Source organism: Salvia hispanica, unplaced genomic scaffold (assembly GCF_023119035.1).
Source record: "Salvia hispanica cultivar TCC Black 2014 unplaced genomic scaffold, UniMelb_Shisp_WGS_1.0 HiC_scaffold_1046, whole genome shotgun sequence".
Taxonomy (NCBI): Eukaryota; Viridiplantae; Streptophyta; class Magnoliopsida; order Lamiales; family Lamiaceae; genus Salvia; species Salvia hispanica.
The window spans coordinates 45,997-65,487 of record NW_025951301.1 but is presented as its reverse complement, the minus strand read 5'-3'; the positions used below and the strand labels follow the sequence as shown (position 1 = coordinate 65,487).

Here is a 19,491-nt window from a genome sequence, read left to right as displayed (position 1 = left end):
GCATTCCTCTCATATTTTATTATAAAACTAATATATAAAGGTATGACCTTATTACTAACTTTTTCAAAACTTTCAATTCTGATTTTTAAAGCCATGGCATGATCAAAGTGGCCTGAATTATCGGGATGGAGGAGTAGCTTTTAATAAAAAAATTAATTAATCTCATAACCACATACACAACCTTCCATCTATATAATTTTTGTTTCCATCAATAACCCTAACTCAAACAAATAAAATATTTCCAATTATTATCAATAAATAGGAAAGTTAATTTTTCTCGTCGAAGATTACAATTTTTTAATCAATCTGATTCTATTAGATTTCGGTATTGTTTTTCATATATTCAAAGCAGAAATAAATCGGGGCAAAAGTGTAAATAAGAAAACGTATAGGGGCCCAATTGAAAATTAAAAGAACGCGTCAAAGTCGGTCATACCTGGCCTATATATATGACCTCTTCTACGCCTAAATCGTTTTCATTCCGCGTTTCCTCTGTCGTAGTCGAAACCTAACCCTAGGGCACTCTGAGATCTGCGCCTCTCCTTCCTCAGATTCGAATTATTTCTTCTTAAATCTTTAAAACTACCCTGTATTTCATTGCCGTGAGTGGGATTTGTGATTTGTGATTTGTTTTACGGCTAAATCTTCGATTTAATCTCCGATTCGAAATGTCTCGGTGCTTTCCGTACCCACCACCGGGCTATGCTTTGAGCAGCGCCAGAAAAGATGCCTTGATCGATTCGATTAAGGTTGGTTGAACCGAGTTCCTTGATTGATTTATTCATGAGCTTGAGTACCCATCGATATGATTAACGAGTTGTGGTGGGTTTTTTGGTACCGAGCGGACATGTGAATTTCTTAACAAATCCGATAATTGATTGTGTTTGATTTCCATGTACCATACATCTTTGAAAAATGTTTGTATTAGTGGACCTGGATTTTTGTGTGGAGGATGGGTTGGAATTTCTGGAAAATTTGAGATAGTTTTTGTATTCGAATGATAACCCATATTAAATTTAATTTAATTTATTTAAAAATTGAGTATGGAGGCACTTTGTCGATTTCAAGATTCTGAAAAGTAGGGTTGGATTGAGTCTGACTTTTGGTTCTTGTATGTTTTATTTGTGTGCTCAACTTTAGGTCATTTTTTATTTTGTCTTAGATTTTGGGGTAGTATGCATAAATATCTTGTTTGGTGATTGAGAAATTTGTGTTAACATAAATATCAGAGGCCTGCACCAACACAGTTGTAGGATATTTTCGGTCTTGAGTGGAGATATTTAGAGATTCTTTTGGGAAAGCTTTCTGATGTTAGTGATGTTTTTTTCTTGTGCAAAAGTACTTTTTTATTCATCCAAGCTTGATTTAGTGTTGTGGGGATGTTAGTGAGTCTACTAACTTGATCAAACAAGAAGTTTAAACCTGTAATCTTCTCCATAGTTGTGTTACTTGATTTGGACGTAGTATATTGTATGTATCCAATGAGAATCAGAGGCCACATGATTCTCTTTCACATTCAATTAACATTTTTTTTAGGCTGGGTGTTCAGTCAATTGTAGCGGGATATATGTCTTTGATATTATAAATCCGCTAGGTATGGTTTTATGGACCTTTTTAGTCTTTATCTTCTGAAGTCTCAACTAAATTACAAGCTTCAGTTTAGCTCTTTCTTCTGAGTAATATTTATTTCTTTAACCTTTGAAAATTTTCTTCCATTTTGCTTGTTTGCTTAACATCTGGTTTGTACTTATTTCAAACATTGTGATTGTGTAATTCCTCTTTTGTTTGAAGAAATTGTGTTTGAATCTTAATTGTATTGACTCGAGAGATTTGGAATGTAGCAGTCAAATGTTAGATTTGCTAAGTGTAACTTGAGATGCTTGATCATCTCTAAGTGTTTTGTTTGTACTGATTGCATAAGAAGTGTAATTATGCTGAGGTCTGTAGCCATATTCTAGGCCATGTGCATAAGCTCTTCCCTGTAATCAATTTCTAAATTTTTTGATCTTGGTGCTCTAAAGCTCCAAAAGCCAAAGGTCCAAGCTGAGGAACAGAGGAAGGAGAAGAAAAGGGATAAAAAGAGAGAAAGAAAGACAAGAGTAGTCTGAAGAATCTTGGCAACACTGATATTGTCTGTAGTCATTTTGGTGAAAAATTCTGGAGTGATGGCCAGGTGACTTCTCACAAAAGGGAAACAAAACTGAGATTGAACAATTGGAACGGAGTGGCCTCACGGAGGAGCATGCAAAGCCTGTTTTCTTGCCTGGCCCGAGCTCTTCCTCTGACAGCACCGAGAATAGCAACAAGAGGAAGAGACAGCCTTCCCTGTTGATGTTAGCCCAGTCATGGTAACGATATTTCAGATGTTGTGGAATTTCTAAAACTATATTTCATTAATTAATGTGTGTTCATATGCACTTGTTTTTTTAATCAGGAAAAATTATCCGGATACGGCTAACTTCAAAGAAGCAAACCCAATCTGATGCTCCATCAGGCAATGAGCACAAACCATGTTCTACATCAAGTAGAATTCATACTCCTTGCCAAATCGATAATGATGTTTCTCAGAGACAGAGAAGTGCAGGCTTTTGTTCCACATCAGGGTCAACCAGCCAATGTCTTGTTCTAAAGAGTGGTGGAGAAGCGGATTCATGTTGCCTCTAACCAGAACAAGACTGCTTCTCCCTCTGAAACTAAAGTGTTGCCTGCTACCTCTAAGCAGATCAAGAATGCTCCTCCCTTGGAAATTAAAGCTTTGCCATTAGCAGATATAGTTTTGACAGCAATGCAGAAAGAGGCTTAGTTACCAAAATCTGATTGAGAATTGGGTTCCACCCCAAATTCTGCAAGATGTTTGTGTTGATAACGAAGATGAAGATTGGCTCTTTGGGGGCAAAGTAAATTGGAAATGCCTGAAAGAAGCGGGTGCTCAGAGATGACAGCATACCCTGCTCGAACACGTTGTCATTGTGGCCCTGCACAATACTTACCGGAGGTGGACATGTTTGCATTGCCGTACACGGTTCCTTTTTGAATTTTATAACACGGATAGACCAAATTGTATTCATTGTTTTTGCCCGAGGATTTTTGTATTGGTTTCTCTTCGGGCAAGTTGGAGGCTAAGAAATGAGAATGTATCGCTTGCAATTTGCATGAGAATTATAATTGTATATAAAAATATTTAATTTTATCTTATTTTTCAGTCCTAAATTGTTTCCGTCATTGTTAAATTAAAATTATATTTTTACTTTCATTTTAACACAAAGCAAAAACTCCTAAAATTGACGTCTCAAAGTGTTGCATCTTTTGGGGAGTAGGGATATTTTATTAACAATTAAATTATAACTTAATTTTTGGGTTGCAGATTAGGTTTCTTCGTTGTTCTCCTTCAAATTCCCTTGTAGCAAAAAACAACAAATAAAGCAATCCAATCGATTCAAATAAATAACTCTGGTGATTCCGACGCGACTTATTGCCATCGCCGCATTCCTAAATCCCTCATTCACTCGCCCCTCCGGTAAGAGCTGCCGCCTCCGCTGGTGCAACCAGCTCTTCCCTCAGGTCAAGCATCACGCCTTCACCCCGACGAGGAAGACACCACCATTCACGCACACGCCCGCTTCGTCAACAAACGGGCCACCATTGCCTCCTCCTCTATGGCCGCACCGACAACGCCATAAAAAACCACTGCAATTCCACCCTTAAGTGCAAGTTCTCCTCTTTCACCGAAGACAAGCCAGGAGCGACGGCAAAGGTGGGGGCGGGTGGTGGAGTGGAAGGGGAAGAAGAGGGTGTTGAGAGAAGGATAGAAGAGAGTCCTGAGAGAGAGAGTCTGGATTTGTTTTTAAAAAAAGAAAAATATTAAATATTCTAATTTAAGTCTCTAATTTAGTCAAAATAGTTTAAATTGCAGTTGACCGTTAATTTTTAACGGGGCCATCCAAAAAGGACCAAATCCGACCGTTTCTATTGTGAGAGCAAATAATTGAAAAGATAATGTTATCGGATAAAATCGTAAAATCACCATATGTTAAATACCAAAAAGAGACTTTACGTGGAATATTATATGAGACACATTTAATGTATTAGTAGGATTGTGAGTGTAAAAAGTTGTTGGAATGTGAATCCGTATCTTAAAAATTGAATAAAGTAAATAGTTAATAAATTATAGGCGATCAAAAAATGCAAATAATTAACTTTAAATGAAGGACAGATGAAGTACAGAGGAAGTATTAATTAAAGTTCAAAATAATACAGGTTTTGGATTTAAATTCATTTTTTTATTTTGAAAAAATCATAAGAATTTTATTGAATCCGTCATCAGTTAACCCGGTCCACAATCGGATCGTATGGTCCATTTTTGACACAATGGTTCCAATATTTGTTTTTATGAATTTCTTCCGACATTTATTGTACAAGCTAAAGCTGATTTGGTTTCATTCAAAAGGAAGACGATACATTTACTAATATAAATGGCTAAAATATAATCCCATGTTATGTGAAATATTTGTTTTTCGCATAGAATTTTATATAGTGTCGTTTGGTTAGTTATGCTGAGAGAGAAAAAGTAGAGATGATGTAAAGATCATCTCCAACCATTTACACCAAACTCAAAACTCATTTTCGAGTATATATCACATCAAAAAGTAATTTTACTCTAATTATTTATACTAAACTCAAATTTTACACCATTTTTGAGTATGTTTCACAATTTTTGGCGGGGACCCATATATGATGTTATTCCATAGGAAAAATGACAAAAATGAGTTTGAGTTTAAATATGATTGAGAAGTTTTCTATATCAAAGTGAGATTTGATATATGATTGAAGATGACCTTAATTTGAGTTTGGTGTATTTGGTTGAAGTAAAATTACTTTTTAGTGTGACATATACATGAAATTAAGTTTGAATTTGTTGTAAATAGATGAAGATGACTCTAATGGGACAACCTAAAAATAAAAAAGTCACTTTTAATAAGACACGGAAAGTAAGACAAATGTAAATTGAAAGATGATTCTTAGAATTTTATAAGGTCAAAATTAAAACTATTTCCTATAAATAAAGAAAATACTTACTTTGTACGTATTAGGTCATCTACAATAAGGCTGCAAATTACGGCTTTCAGTGTGTAGCAATTTATGGCCTTATTGCATCTTTTTGTCTAGGGCGGACGTTGAATTAGGCGTATCCACGATTGAAAGTCGGACTGGATAGCTTATTTTGTGGCCCTATTGAAGCATATTCGGTGGCCGCATCACATTTTCTTTCGTTTTTAATACTACTCTTTTCGTTCGCCATTGAGTCCTATTTAAGTTCGGCACGAGTTTTAAAAAATATAATGGAAAGTGGGTAGAAAAAGATAGTGGAATGTGAGACCCATTTTTATATGCTATTAATTTTATAATAAAATGTAAGTGAAATGAGTTAGTGGAATGTGAGGTCTCTCGACGAACTAAAATGGCAAACCAGGACTACTAATGACGGATTGGGAAGTATAATTTTTAGTACTTAATTTAATACTTCATCCGCCCCTGTAGTAAAGCGTTTCTTTCGTATGGTATTTAAGAAAATTGTTTTAAGTGAGATAAGTAAAGAGAGAATACGATAGAATAAAAGGGCAACGAGATGAAAATAAAACAAGGCAAAAGATAATATATAAACAATACACAATAATACAAGTGTAAATATAGACATTTCATAATGCATAAATAGGAGACACATTAATTGCTTTCTTTTGAGAATATTAGAACACAATAATTGGAGGTTTAAATGGCATTAAATATCAAAAGCCTTTTAATTTAATAACCTGAAAAAAAAGTCGTAGGGAAGAAACTTTCTTAGGGCAGCCACTTACGCTCCACCGACACTCCCCACACATCGCTCGCCCCAACCATCTTTGGGTGTATCAGGTGGTTGCAGGCGAATCTTGTGCGCCTGAAGCGCACTTTTGACAATGTTGGATTGATTTATTATGACCTTAAATATAATGTGAAATTAATATGAATCCCACATCGGTTCTACATGGATGTGTGGAATATTAGTGAGAGTCACCCTTATACCTCTGACCATTACTTTTGATTAAGTATGGGCTCCCTGCCTTGTATGCTTATCAATTTGGTGTTGCCTTGTATGCTTATCAATTTGGTGTTGTAAACGTTGATTGGGACAGCCTACACTACGAGGCTATCTGAAGGTGTGGCCAAAGAGGTGCCACTGAAGATGTGTTCCCAAAAGGGGCAGCAAATGGATGATATCGTCACGATTCTAACTATCCTCGTGTGATGGGCCATCTTGATGTGGGAACAAAATAAAGTCATGGCGATGGTAATCATCCGAAGCATTATGAAAAATAGAAGGGCTTATAACGGATTTGGAAAGGATTTCTACAGATGAGACACATTAGAAACTTGTCAAATTACAGACGAAGCGTTGCATAAACTAAACACCAGATTACAGACACGAAGCGTTAAATGAGATAGGCTGCAATATATTACAAAATGGAACAGCCTTTGTGACCCTTCTTTTTCTTCTTTTTGTTTAGGTGGCTGCAATACTATTTTAATGGCTGCATCAAACACACCCTTCACATTCTGCATTCAAACCATGCTATAATGAGAAAAATAAAAAAAGGTTTCACCACACCACAATCCAAATTGAAACCACCTGTTGTGTTTTCGAGCTGCACTCAATGTACGCAGGAGCTCCAATTAGCTTCTTGAGTTCTTCCCCCTACATGGAAGACAATGAGAGGCATGAAACGGGAGGAATGATCGTATGCTGGTAATATCTTTGTTACCTGAGCTGTAGTTATCGGAACTGCTCCAGGATGATCGATGAAGAACTGTTTATCATCTCTAAGATCTGTACTACCATTGAAAAACGATATTTTGATCATTTCAAACAAACACATTCCTTCTGTACGCTTAATCATAATTCAATAAATCTAAGAATCACCAAAACAATTTATAGGAGGAAAAATACAGATTGAGTAATAAGAATGAATAATAAGAATGTGTTCATTGCATGCTCTACTGATACACTCTTTTCAACATCCAAGTCCGTGCTCTCATTTCAATCGTGAGGAAGTAATTGACAAAAACCAAGCATGTGTGTTGTTCTACTATTACAAATATAATCTGTTGGAAACCACTGGCATTAGTACATTTTGTACAAATATACTCTGTTGCTACCTTAAAGAATAAGCATCAAAACATACAAACCAAGTGTGACACTTAAATTTAATCACTTATAATATGATTATTTGTATTCCAAAACAAATGGAAGTTTGACTCTCTATCTCATAAATCATTCAAATGTTTATACCTTCATAAAGCTATTGTCAATTTGTCATACGAAACTATATCTGTCAGCCCTTAAACCACATACTACAAAAATATTGGTATTCTAAAATTAAATATTGCGTAAAGCTAGTAGTATTAGTAAATCTATTACAAGGATAGAGCAAAATATAACAAGTTAATCATATAAGCTGTGATGCTACATTTTACATTCAAATGTTGAGATATGCAAAAGGGATAAGAAAAATGAGCAAAATCATGGGATCTTTAAAGTTGAGTATCTTTTTATATTTTTGTCAACTGTGAGTGCAATATTTCTTTTTGTTATACAATAATATACACATCTTAACTTAACTAAGAAATAATAAAGGAAACATAAACATATAGTGGCACAGTTATCACTTAAGATCCTAAATAATTAAAAACTTTAGATACTAATTGATGGTATATGAAAGTGATACCTACAAGGACATGTTTGTAACTGGCAGGACTAATTGATAGAGTAATAACAAGAAATAAATCACTATCTCACCAAGCTTCGTTCCAACAAGAATAATTGGAACACCTGGCGCGTAATGCCTCAACTCAGGAATCCACTAACAAAACGAAAAGGAAAGAGAAAAAACATGGCATCAGACTACTTGGTACACAAAGCGAACGTAATTACAGCTAGAATAGTCTCCACAATTCCCGACCTTCTTTGCAATATTTTCGTAGCTAGCCTTGCTAATGAGAGAAAAGGCTAGGAGGAAAACATCAGCTCCACGATAACTCAAGGGTCTTAATCTATTATAATCTTCCTGGCCTGAACATAATGTAAGACGAAGCTAAAAAAACGCTAAAATCTAGGAAAATGTACAGACTGATTAGATATACATATTTGAAAGGAATTACCTGCAGTATCCCAGAGTCCCAGGTTTACAGTATTACCATCGACAACTACATTAGCACTGAAGTTATCAAAAACAGTCGGAACATAATCCTGCATTGCAAGGCGGAATAAGGATGAGGGTTCGAAGGTCTACGTTGGATGTAGTAATTCTCTAATCAGCATTACAACGCCCATTAAGCATTAGCAAAACGGAACGTGCTACATAACTCAAAATTAGTAAAGCAACACCGCAGCAGACTTTAATCGGTGACCCTTGTCCAATCCAACCTAATTCAACTTTTTAATCAAACACACATACAACTCTCAATGTAACATAACTTTTAATTTAATCGGTGATTACATTCTCTCTCGGCCCTCGGGTCAGCTGAAACCTCAAGTCATAACCTTTTTATTTCTTTTTCCCCCATATTTGTGTGTCTATTGGAATGAACCTTCACTTTCCAATTAGAAAAAGACTCTGAAGCAAGCCTCATTCAATTCATCTAAAAAACAATCCATATAAACTAGTACATGAGTAACAAAATGCATTCAATTCTTTGATTGGACATGGATACATAATCTACCTACTGCATAATAAATTCCACAATACAAATGGTTAAATTCCTCGTTTAGTTAAAGGCAAGAATACAAATAATCATCAAAAGAGCACTACTAAGAAACAATTACAAACTGCAAATGGGAATGTAAAGAGAAATCAAGAATTAGGATTAGCAAACAAAGAAATTGGTGATTAATTTAAAAGAGAAGATAAAAATGGAACTAACCGTAGGAAATGTGTTGCTGGTGTAAGAAATCAACATGCAAGTTTTTCCAACAGCACCATCACCCACAGTCACACACTTGATGAATCTGGTTGCACTCATTTCTAACTAATTTTTTTCCAGGGGATGGTCAATTCTTCCTTGTTTGCTACTTCAAGTTCAAAAAAGACAAATCTTTACTCAAAATGATGCAAACCCATCAAAAATTGAAAAGGAATCTGAGAGCAAAGAGTAAAACAGAAGCAAAAGAATTCACCTTGAAGGAAGCAGGTAGACAGAAATGCAATGCCTGGCAAAGAAAAGAAAGGACTTTATGACAGCTTTTTCAATCTCACATAAATCATTTTCATAGATTGGGATTGGGGTGGTGGGGTTTGAGGTGGAGCACCTCTCCCCTTCAAATTCCTTTTTTCTTTTTCGGCGACGTTTCAATGGTTGCTTGCTAAATTTACTTTGAATGCACATCACTTTGTTAGTAATTTCATTTTTTACAAACACATTTTTTCTCTTAGTAGTAATAAATTTTTCATTTTAATTCTTATTTTAATTTATTTTAATTTTAAATACAGTATTTTTCAATTATTTTACTTTCCTTTTTAATTTATTATTTTTATTTATTGATAAATTAATTTAGTTGAAAGTTTTAAATAAATTTTAAAAAAAGTGAAATTAGGTGGATAACATAACGTTCAATGGTCATGGGTTACATTGAAGAGAAACCCGAAGATTGCAAATGTCTTTGTTCTTATTATTATTTCAATGAGCATTAACTTAGTTGGTAAGACACTTTTAATAAAAATAAATTAAGTAGTCTGAAGGGCCCAAATCAAGAGAAATGGAGAACTGGTAATTTATTTTCTTAGAAAAAAGATACTATTGCCTTGCTTGTGAATTGTGATATAATAAGGCCAAGTTAATATAAATTTGGCTCTTATCTTAATTTTAGAATTATGATTAAAAAAAAACTGTAATTTAGAGTTTCAATCATGGAATCTTAAATTCAATAAATTGCAAATAGAAGTTGGGTGGAAATCATAGTTGGTACTTGGTAGAGGGTTGCCTAAACAAAAATAATTAAGTAGAGGACAAAAGTTTAGTACGAAATATATTAATCGTCATTGAAGAAGTGAGCACATGGGATGAAGCTTAAATCCAAATAGCCATGTGCATTGGGTTACAAACCTCTTACCCACTTCTATCTTTCCAATTTATGGTAATCCCAATTTGTATTTTTAGGAGTTTAATGAGATTCCAATGGCTGCCTTTTTAGACAGCCTAAGCTTATGGACCACATGGTAGATTACTCAGCCATATTGCATAAACTTTTAGATAATTTCAAAATCTTAGCTCAAATCATATGTACCACACACATTCGCTTGTACTATAATGAATTGTCATTGGGTTTCATCGGTTAATAGTTTAATACTCTTTTCACAAAAAAATGTGATCTTGTTATTTTTATCCATCATATATATCTATTTTTTTTTTTAGGACATAACATCTTATTCCTACGTCATAAAAATAAAACACTTTTCTTTTTAAGTCCATTCCATCAAACATATTGTTCAAAAAATAAGGAAAAAAAATACTAATAATCTAACTAAACAAAAGGTATATTGGGTCACTGTTATTTGGAGGTGTATTCCGCAAACCTCTTGGGCCACCTAGCGTTCTGAACTTCATGGCGTTGTAACCTAATTCGGCACTGGTTGTGCCCCGTCTTCTTCGGCCTGCTTGTCTTCTTCACTCTGTTCGGCGTTGTTGAACTCTATTAAAGAACACTCTTGCATAGCTAGGAGATTAAATTCCTTACCCATCAACATCTTTCCCTCCTCAAAGTAAATTTCTCACCCTCTCCGGTCATCATCATGTACAACATCATAGAATGCCTCATGCAAGCTCAATATAGGAACTTAAAATGTTCAACATAGCTCTTGAACGTAGAAAGCCCAAAGCACAACTAGGAATTTAGAACATGTGCCCAACAATCAAAGTATCAAGAACAATAAAAATAAGTTTTGCATCGTCAATTAAACTTATACCAAGATACCAACTAAACAATACTATTGTTTCAGAGTTTATTCAATGATATCAACTTATAATTAAATTTTTATTCGAGGATATAACATAATAAACTTGATACTATTGACCTTTAAAACTTAACGTATTATTCAAGTAACTCACGAGTCGTATCATAGATTTAAATATATAAACATACTTTTGAAGACATGTGTCTTATCAAACCATGTTAATATAAGAGACGAAATAGTGCGTATGATAAATGATGAGTATCATAAGAATCCTTGAAAAATATAGCATGCAACGTTTACTCATCTCCAATATCTAAAGACTCAAGTGACTGATATGAAGGCCAAATGGCATCATACCATATTGTTTTATACTGTGAAAGAAAGAAAGCTAGCAGAATATATATGTAGCATATTTATCAATTCAACCATGGCTGGAATCAGACTTGAGAGAAATAGACAGTGCCAACCAGCTTCCTACCTCAGAGCAGCTCGTTCCGTCTCTGTATAACCACCACCACTCTCCAACGCCGGCCTATTTGCAGAAACCTTGTACTGTAGAGGAATAAAAAATAACATTTCAAGATCAGAATTCTTGCATAGCTCAAAATTAACATGACTGCTTACCGGTGGCACGGCATGACTCAGATTGACTTTACTGCCGTTTTCAGCCAAGGGTTTGACTATGGATGGTGATGGTGGTGGTGGTGGTGGTGGTGGCTGATAGAGGTAGGGAAGCTGAGGTGGCATGGTGGAGGAGGAAACTGAAGGAGGGTGGGAACCTCAACTTGGACCTTCACAGAACTGCTGCTGTTGTTGTTGTTTGGCCACAGGAAAGTGCCCTGTGGCTTGCAGATTCTGAAACCACTCTTCAGCCTTTCTATCTTTGCTGTTTTTTCCTCTAACTGTAATTTTTTCCCTCACCACCTGCACTTAAATCATCCTGTACTTGCTCTTCTTGGCTCTCAGTGCTTTTTTCTCTCCCATTCCCATTATCATTAATGAAGACCCTGTTTTTGCTGTTTCTGTCACATTTGGAGCTAGCTTCTCAAATTTTCCCTGTGTCAAGATTTCCATACATAACAAATGGCATAATTAACTTAAGAATATGAGGAACATGTCTATCTCTAAGTCTAAGAAGAAGTAATTTCTTTTGATCTGTAGCTATAAATTGTTTTGCAACTGACATTAACTCACTGTCTTAAATTTTAGATGATGTCTCAAGGCATTAATTTGCCCTTATTTAATACATACCTCAATGTCTTTCACAAAATCAGAGATGGTCATCAATTGTTCCTTGTACTTTTCCTAAAAACCAAAACACCAGAGAATGTTTAATTCAAGGTATAGAACTTGATGATCAACTAACTGAAGCTGAACAGTATACATTAACTATACCTCTGAAAGGTGCACGCTGCTAAAATCACGTTTTAAGGATTCAAAAGAAGCAGTAAGCTGATCCAGCTTTTTTCTTATGTCATACTTGTTTGATTCTTCAGTGAATGCTTGACCTTGTTGCTTTTTCTTGTAATGAATTTCACCAATCTCCCTACAATCATGTTAATTAAAATTAGTGATTTAAAACAAAATCGCATTACTCTTTTTACTATAGTATAGGATAAGTATATCGACACCTTCTCAACTTTCCAACTTCCTCCTCCAACTGCATCTTTGTTGCCATCAGTTCCAAACTTCTGTTCAAGAAAGCAAATATTATTAAAAGTAATACTAAGATTATGTGCACCATTAAACAATAATGTAACATTTTCCACCTTTTAATTTTGAAACATCACCCCTAAGCAGCTTCAACTCTCTAGCACATATAGGGTCCTGAGTTGGGGAATCGCCAAGTTTCCAACCAGGTGGTGGCACCCAATAAAGGGGCAGTCACTCCAGCATCCTTCCTGATTTTAACAAGATTAGCGCATTCCAACCAATACTCCATTGCTCCGTCAGGTTATGCCGCCCCCCTGAACCTCTCCTGCCCTCCTGGAGCAAGCTTTCCAGCCATATGCTTTAAGAGATGGTCAAGTAGTCCTGTATCGCCTATCCTCTTTCTTGCTTCTGCTCTCAGTTGAGGCCTCAAGATCGGTTTCTCAGCTGTTGCTCCCTTTGATTTCATCACCTCCAAAGGTTTTGCTCAGCAAGCTTGTACCTTCAAATTTTCTTGCTTTGATCAATAAAACTAGCAAAATTAATGATGTAGAAACAGCCAGACAATGTAAATAGAATATGCCTCCCAATTCCGTATACCTTTGAGTAGACCAACGATCTTTTGGATCTCTGTGAACGAGTGATCCCCTTGATTTCTTACTACCCTTGATTTTCTTGATCTGATTCTTCTTCTGCGTCTGATTTGGCTTTTGCTTTCTGATCTCAAGCCTTGGTTTCTTCGTTTTCCTAATACTCAAATTCCTAAAAGAGTACCTCTTTCTATTCACGTTCTCATTAATCTCCTCAACCTTGATCTTCTCCTCCTCTCCTCCTCTCTCTTCCTCTTCTTCCTCTTCTTCTTCCTCTTTTTCTTCTTCTTCTTCATCTTCTTCTTCCTCTTCTTCTTCCTCTTCCTCTTCTTCCTCTGCATTTTCCTGATCATCACAATTTTCCATTCTTCCCCTCGCTCTCCACGGTCACATCTTCATGTCTCTGGCCATCCTCCTAATCCTCATCATCACCAGTAGCTAATAATCCCATCTGAGATTCCTCAACTCCAGTGACAAAACTCGAAGATGAGTTCTGAGCAAATAAACATCATTATTATCATCCACTCTCCTTATGCCTACCCAAATACTTAACTTGCCTTCTTATCCCCCATGTCACCATCCCACTCCCCCTTAAGAGCCTCAGATAGACAGCTACTTCCTTTCCTTTGTGCAATCAGCCAGAAAGCAATCCAACTCTTCTGCTCCATGAAGACTCAGCCGGAACTATCCGAACAAGCACTCTCGCCGCCAGCGCTGACCCCATCACAAACTTCTCATCCAAAGAAGGATGAGACTCCTCAAGCTGTAGTTGAAGAATGCTTTTAGCGACTCCATGCTTGGATACCTCACTGCCACATTCACCTCCGTCTTCTCGCAACCTTAAGTTCCAAAACATTACTCATTAACATTAAATAACATATAGTAACAATAAATATATGGAGTACTAATTAGTTGCTTTTTGGTGAATATAATTTATTGGTGAAATCATATTTCTTGCCATAGCAACTCGGATGGAGCGGAGGTGAGCTGGGGTTCGTGGAGGTAACTGAGGTGATCAATCTCGTAAAGATAACCCTCCTTCATATAGTTTTCTATCGGGGATTTATTCCACCACCCCAATCAAGAACTGGCTATCTGCACATATAAAGATTTATGTTTGTTAATCCTCAACGATTATTTTAGCTGAAAAGGTAAGAAAGGTAAAATAGAAACACGTATATACTGAAAGCTACCTTCAAGCAGAAGAGTACAGCGCGGCTCTGCCGCAACAACCTCCTTGCACAGCATCTTTTTGGTCCATTTCCTGCATCGTAATTAATGTTCAGTCCTTTTGTAATTTTTGGCAGTGAACTCCCTATTTTGATTAAACATAGCATCAATAAAGAGTGTTTCTACTAAAGTTAACCATACACATGTTTTTGCAGCCCATGCAAGACAGACTCAATCACTCAAGATTTCAATTAAAAAACTGGGTCTCTTTAAAATTGGGATTTAAATTCATTTTGCAAAGTTCAAATCCACGTGTATTTGATTAAAAAAATGGTTATCTATATTACACTCATGTGTTAAGCAAGCATAATAATGAAAGAAAAAGATTTGGCATTTTTTATTTTGGGTATGTATCTTAGTAATAGTGACAATACACCGCCATGCACACGGTTATTCCAAGCAAAACAAAATGTATGATTCTCAGAGCCTTGAGCTGAAAAGATTACTATTTTGGCAGCGCGTGAGATATAATGTGGGACACAAATAACAGACGAAAGCTATATAGAGAGAGAAAAGGGAACCATGCAGGGCTGATGGGCTTTCTTTGAGCGTTTCCTGTAGTAGGTCTCTATCACCATCGTCTGTCAACATTCAGCACAAAAACACGTTGATCAAGAAATTAAAATCTGATGAAAATATAATGTAATCTTAAGTTGTTGGTGCAGAAGAATAATCAAGAGAGTGATACAAATTAAAACTGGGGTTAGCGATTTAGGTTTTTTGGAAAATGAGGAAACATGGTTGGGAACAAAATTTCCATTAGTAGTAACTCATTAGTGGTGCGGTTAAGCTCAGAAAGGTGCAAATGCTCTTATAGAAATCGCAGCAGACAATACGGGGAAAATTAATTATTTTCCCTATGAAAATTGAACGGTACAACACTCCATGCAGCACGTATACATACAGCAGAGAGAGAAAGAAAACAATAAAGCTGCGAAGTCTGGAAAATCTGAAACAGAAGATATGTTTTTTTCTACTCACGATATTGAATCAACCAACATGTTTTTCAAATGATGACTGGCTAGTTATTTTTTGATTCTCAAGAAGGTGATTTTTTCGAATGAAGATGAACATTTAAAAAAAAACTCAAAAGTTGAAAAGAAAAAAGAAAGAGACCAAAATTAAACGGAGAAAAGCGATGTTTATCACAAAAGACCGATTGACGCTGAATTCCAGAAGCCGATTTTGGACGCGGAGAAGAAATTTTTAAGATCAAACTGTAAATGCAGAAAACCCTAGTTTCTCTACGCAAACATGTAGATACAAATGCCTAAGCTCATAGGTGTTTTCTTCTAGTGAAAAGCACAACATAAAATATTCAGAGCGCAAAAACTAAACCTGTAATGTGAAAAGTAGCGGAAAATTTATTGAACAAGTGAAAATTCAAGCATTTGCGATTGGAGAGAGAAGTGAAAAAATATGGAAATCGGAGAAGGAGATCGAAGTGGTGAAGCTGTGAAGAAATGAGTGAGAGATGATTTAGGAATTCGGAAATATGTTTGAGAAGTGTGGAAATGGTTGAGCTCGGAATCTGCTTAAATGGCACTCTCATCACTGCCGCAGCAAAAAGAGAGAGATAAAAGTTGGTCCCAGCACCATCTGAAATGACTTATATGCCCCTGCTGTGTCTACTGCTGTTCCCACCAAATTTGCGCTTTAAACCGTAATGCAGTTTCCAAATAATTATAAGATTAACTGTATTTATTGTTGAATAGCTAAATTAATTTAAGTTCTTTTAAATCATTTTAGTTAATTATCATTTCCTCCTTTCATTATATGGAGTTGGTTAGGGTGAGAGGTTGTTGATGTATAGTGCTGAATTTTAGAGGAAGAGCTAGGATTGTAGAAATAGGCAAACAATAATGTTTTGTGTTTACCAAAAAATTTGAATAAACGAAATAATGTTTTGGGAGGTTAATACTATTTATTTTATAGTTGTTGCTCGTATTTCTTGTGGCTTGAGGAGAGAAAATCAAATGATATAGCTAAACTTTGGGGTTAACGACAACCTTTCTTATTTTTTGATTTTGAGTTTGAGAACGCTTTTTAAATGTGTGCATATGATAAGCATTTTCATTTGTAAAATTTCAAAATTTGGTCTAGGATCATTCGTTAACTTACCTTTTTCATCCGTTAACTTATGCACATTCACGAATCATATATATCAAAGAAAAATTTGTTAAAAGTTAATGATGAATGCACGAACTATAAAGAAATTTGGTGAGTTGAAAACATGTTGTTTCATAAATATGAATTTTGACAATGATTTGAAAGGTAGCATTGACATTGAGTGGTGGAATCATTGAGATACTACCATCGAAAATTAATTTTCCCCTCTTACATAATTTGTCTCTTCAATTAATTGTTTGCCATACGAACTCAAAATTTATTAGGATGATATTAACTTGCCTCTTCCTTGTTTTAATTTAAAATGATCTTCATTTCCAACGCCATTTTATAGATGGTTACTTTTAATAACATTACCTTCTAACTTGCAGCACAATGATCCTCTTAGAATGCATTTTATGTATAGTGTATACATATTTCCTTCCCGATGATTTGCTACTTAAATACTAAATTATTGATGGAACCAATATAAATCAAACCTTGAATATAATGAAAAAGGGGCCCGAATTTTTATTGATAACCATCATTTTTAATTCCAAACTATTTCGGTTTTTAAAAATATCCTAAATTTTGGTAATTTTAATCAAACATCAAACTAATAGAAACCCGCTTTCTAAGAAGAGTCGGGTACAAAAAGATGTTTTCTTTTAACGCATAATAAATAGGGTAATGCTATTATGGTATGTGCCATAAAATGACATTTTAGTAAATTTAGATGGTATGACTATTAATGTTTCAAATAAATCATTTATTGCTCAAGCAATTTACATTATTACCCTTCTATTTAATTCAAATTGTTTTTTTTGTTGTTTCATTTCTCTAATCCAAATTTTACACTTTCATACGTATTTCTTTTATTAGATTCATTCATTCTTTAATTTTCTGTTTTCAAGAATTTATTTTACACTTTTTTAATTTAAGATTAAGTTTTTCCTTTAAAAATGTTTCCTATATACTAGTTGAATCACTATCAACTAAGTTGTGAAAGCGATTAATTATACTAAAAATATAGTTATTATAATATAATTTCATATATCAATATACTATTTTGTTTTATAGTTGTGTTTATAATTTCTTTTGTTTTTTATACTCCATTAAACACATTATATCAGGTTACGATTTGAATTTTATTTTTAAAATAATAAAATCTTAAAATAGAATAATTTTTTTTTTAAAATCACATGAAATTTCCGGTTCAACTTGAGTCTCTACTCTCTTAAAAACTAATCCTTCCCATATTATTGCATTAGTATATTAATTTATCACCTATAATATACTAAATGAAACATTATACATAATGTTTATTATATTAATATACTTTCCAATTATAAATTGTGATATAATCTAATAATAATAGTAATTAATATTATTGTATTAATATAGATTAGAATATGTTAAAATTTTTTTCAATTTAAATGAAATTGAAAACTATATTTAACTACCACACCATTCTTTATTCAAAATAATTAAACGCATAATACCCAATGAAATTTCTTTAAGAAATTTTTTACGTATTTTGAATTACTACTTTGTTCTTGGCATACTTGGATGAGGGTAGTTGTTACTTGCCTTTAGTCATTTTTTTATCATGAAGTTATTGTAATTGTATAGTTTTCAATAAATTGCAATTGCAAATGAATATTATACTAGATTCAAATTTATAAAATTCAAAATTTAATTTAAATAGAAGAGATTATGCTAAATTTAATTTCCATTTAAAATAATAATTAAGAAATTTAAATAAAAACATTAAATGAAATGAAATATAAAGTTTTTGTACTACTCCCTTTGAAATAAAATTTATTTAGGAACTAATTTGATACACTCTGTAGTTTAACGATAATTTATAATATTAACCCATGATTATTAATATAAATAAATCGTATACAAACATTTTTGAGTATTTTAAGTAAATATGAAACATAAAAGTATTATCGCTATCCTAGTATTATATATATAAGAAAGAATTAAATTAATTATCATTAACCTTAATAAATGTTGATTTTTGTTTATATAAATTTCATCAATAAAAAATGAACCAATTGAATAAATGATAGTCTCTTCATATTTATATTTCATAACTAAAAGGTGCAGGTTTTGCAAATAAAATTGATACTTTTTAGAAGTATTGTTTTCAACGAAAAGGCATTAAATATAATATCTTTTATTAATATTATATTTTTATGGCAGTATAAATGCATTTAACACTACTCTAATAAATAAGTCAAGTCAATCAAGCTTCAAAGTAAAAAAATAATAATCATATATTACTTACTATCGAGACGATACATTATTTTAGTGTCAAACCAATTTCAATTTATTTAAATAAAAATTAATCTCTTGTTATTTTGGATATGTAAAATTTTCAATTTCATTGCTAGGTTAGAGCATTGATTTTGGTTCAATTTTTTAAAAAACCAATTGAACCAAAAAAATTAATTTTTTATGAAAACTATTGTAACACAATGGCTATGCAAAGACTTAATATACTACTCTAAATTGTGATTTGTATATTTTAATACTGATAATATTTAATTAAAAAAATATAAATGTATGGACATAATAATAATTGAAATGTGAAAATATAAATAAATATAACAAAAAAGTACACCTAAATAGCTATAATATGAATTTGAGGTAATATAAGAATGCTAAAGCCAATCATACATTTTAAGGTCAGAAACAAATTTTAATTTTAAATTTATGCCATAAAAATAAGAGTTGTGATCAATGTCAAACTAATTTACAAGACAAACTAAGAGTCCATAGTTAGAACGATTGGACCTTGTTTTTGACGGATGTGATAAGATGATGTTATGATGAACTATATTTACTAAACAATGAACGTGTAGTGATGTCAAGCGATAAGTGATGAATCGTATTTACTAAATAATGAACCAAATAAGCATTAA

At 33.7% G+C, this 19,491-nt stretch overlaps 1 protein-coding gene, 1 long non-coding RNA gene and 1 pseudogene across 2 annotated transcripts; 1 reads left to right on the top strand and 2 right to left on the bottom strand.

The window, feature by feature from the left end:
• The first annotated feature begins 555 nt into the window (after positions 1-555).
• On the top strand, positions 556-2,172 carry LOC125197873. Its single transcript, XR_007172266.1, has 2 exons — positions 556-749; positions 2,022-2,172. It is a non-coding gene; the product is annotated as an uncharacterized LOC125197873 (long non-coding RNA).
• A 4,169-nt stretch (positions 2,173-6,341) lies between these two features.
• On the bottom strand, positions 6,342-9,357 carry LOC125197880 (rac-like GTP-binding protein 5). Its single transcript, XM_048096398.1, is given in 9 exon segments — positions 6,342-6,537; positions 6,539-6,591; positions 6,665-6,730; positions 6,798-6,862; positions 7,832-7,895; positions 7,995-8,104; positions 8,194-8,281; positions 8,956-9,103; positions 9,209-9,357. Coding segments are annotated over 8 exon segments (591 nt in total). The 5' UTR covers positions 9,055-9,103; positions 9,209-9,357; the 3' UTR covers positions 6,342-6,491.
• A 2,099-nt stretch (positions 9,358-11,456) lies between these two features.
• Positions 11,457-14,470, bottom strand: LOC125197877 (annotated as a pseudogene).
• Positions 14,471-19,491: the final 5,021 nt, after the last annotated feature.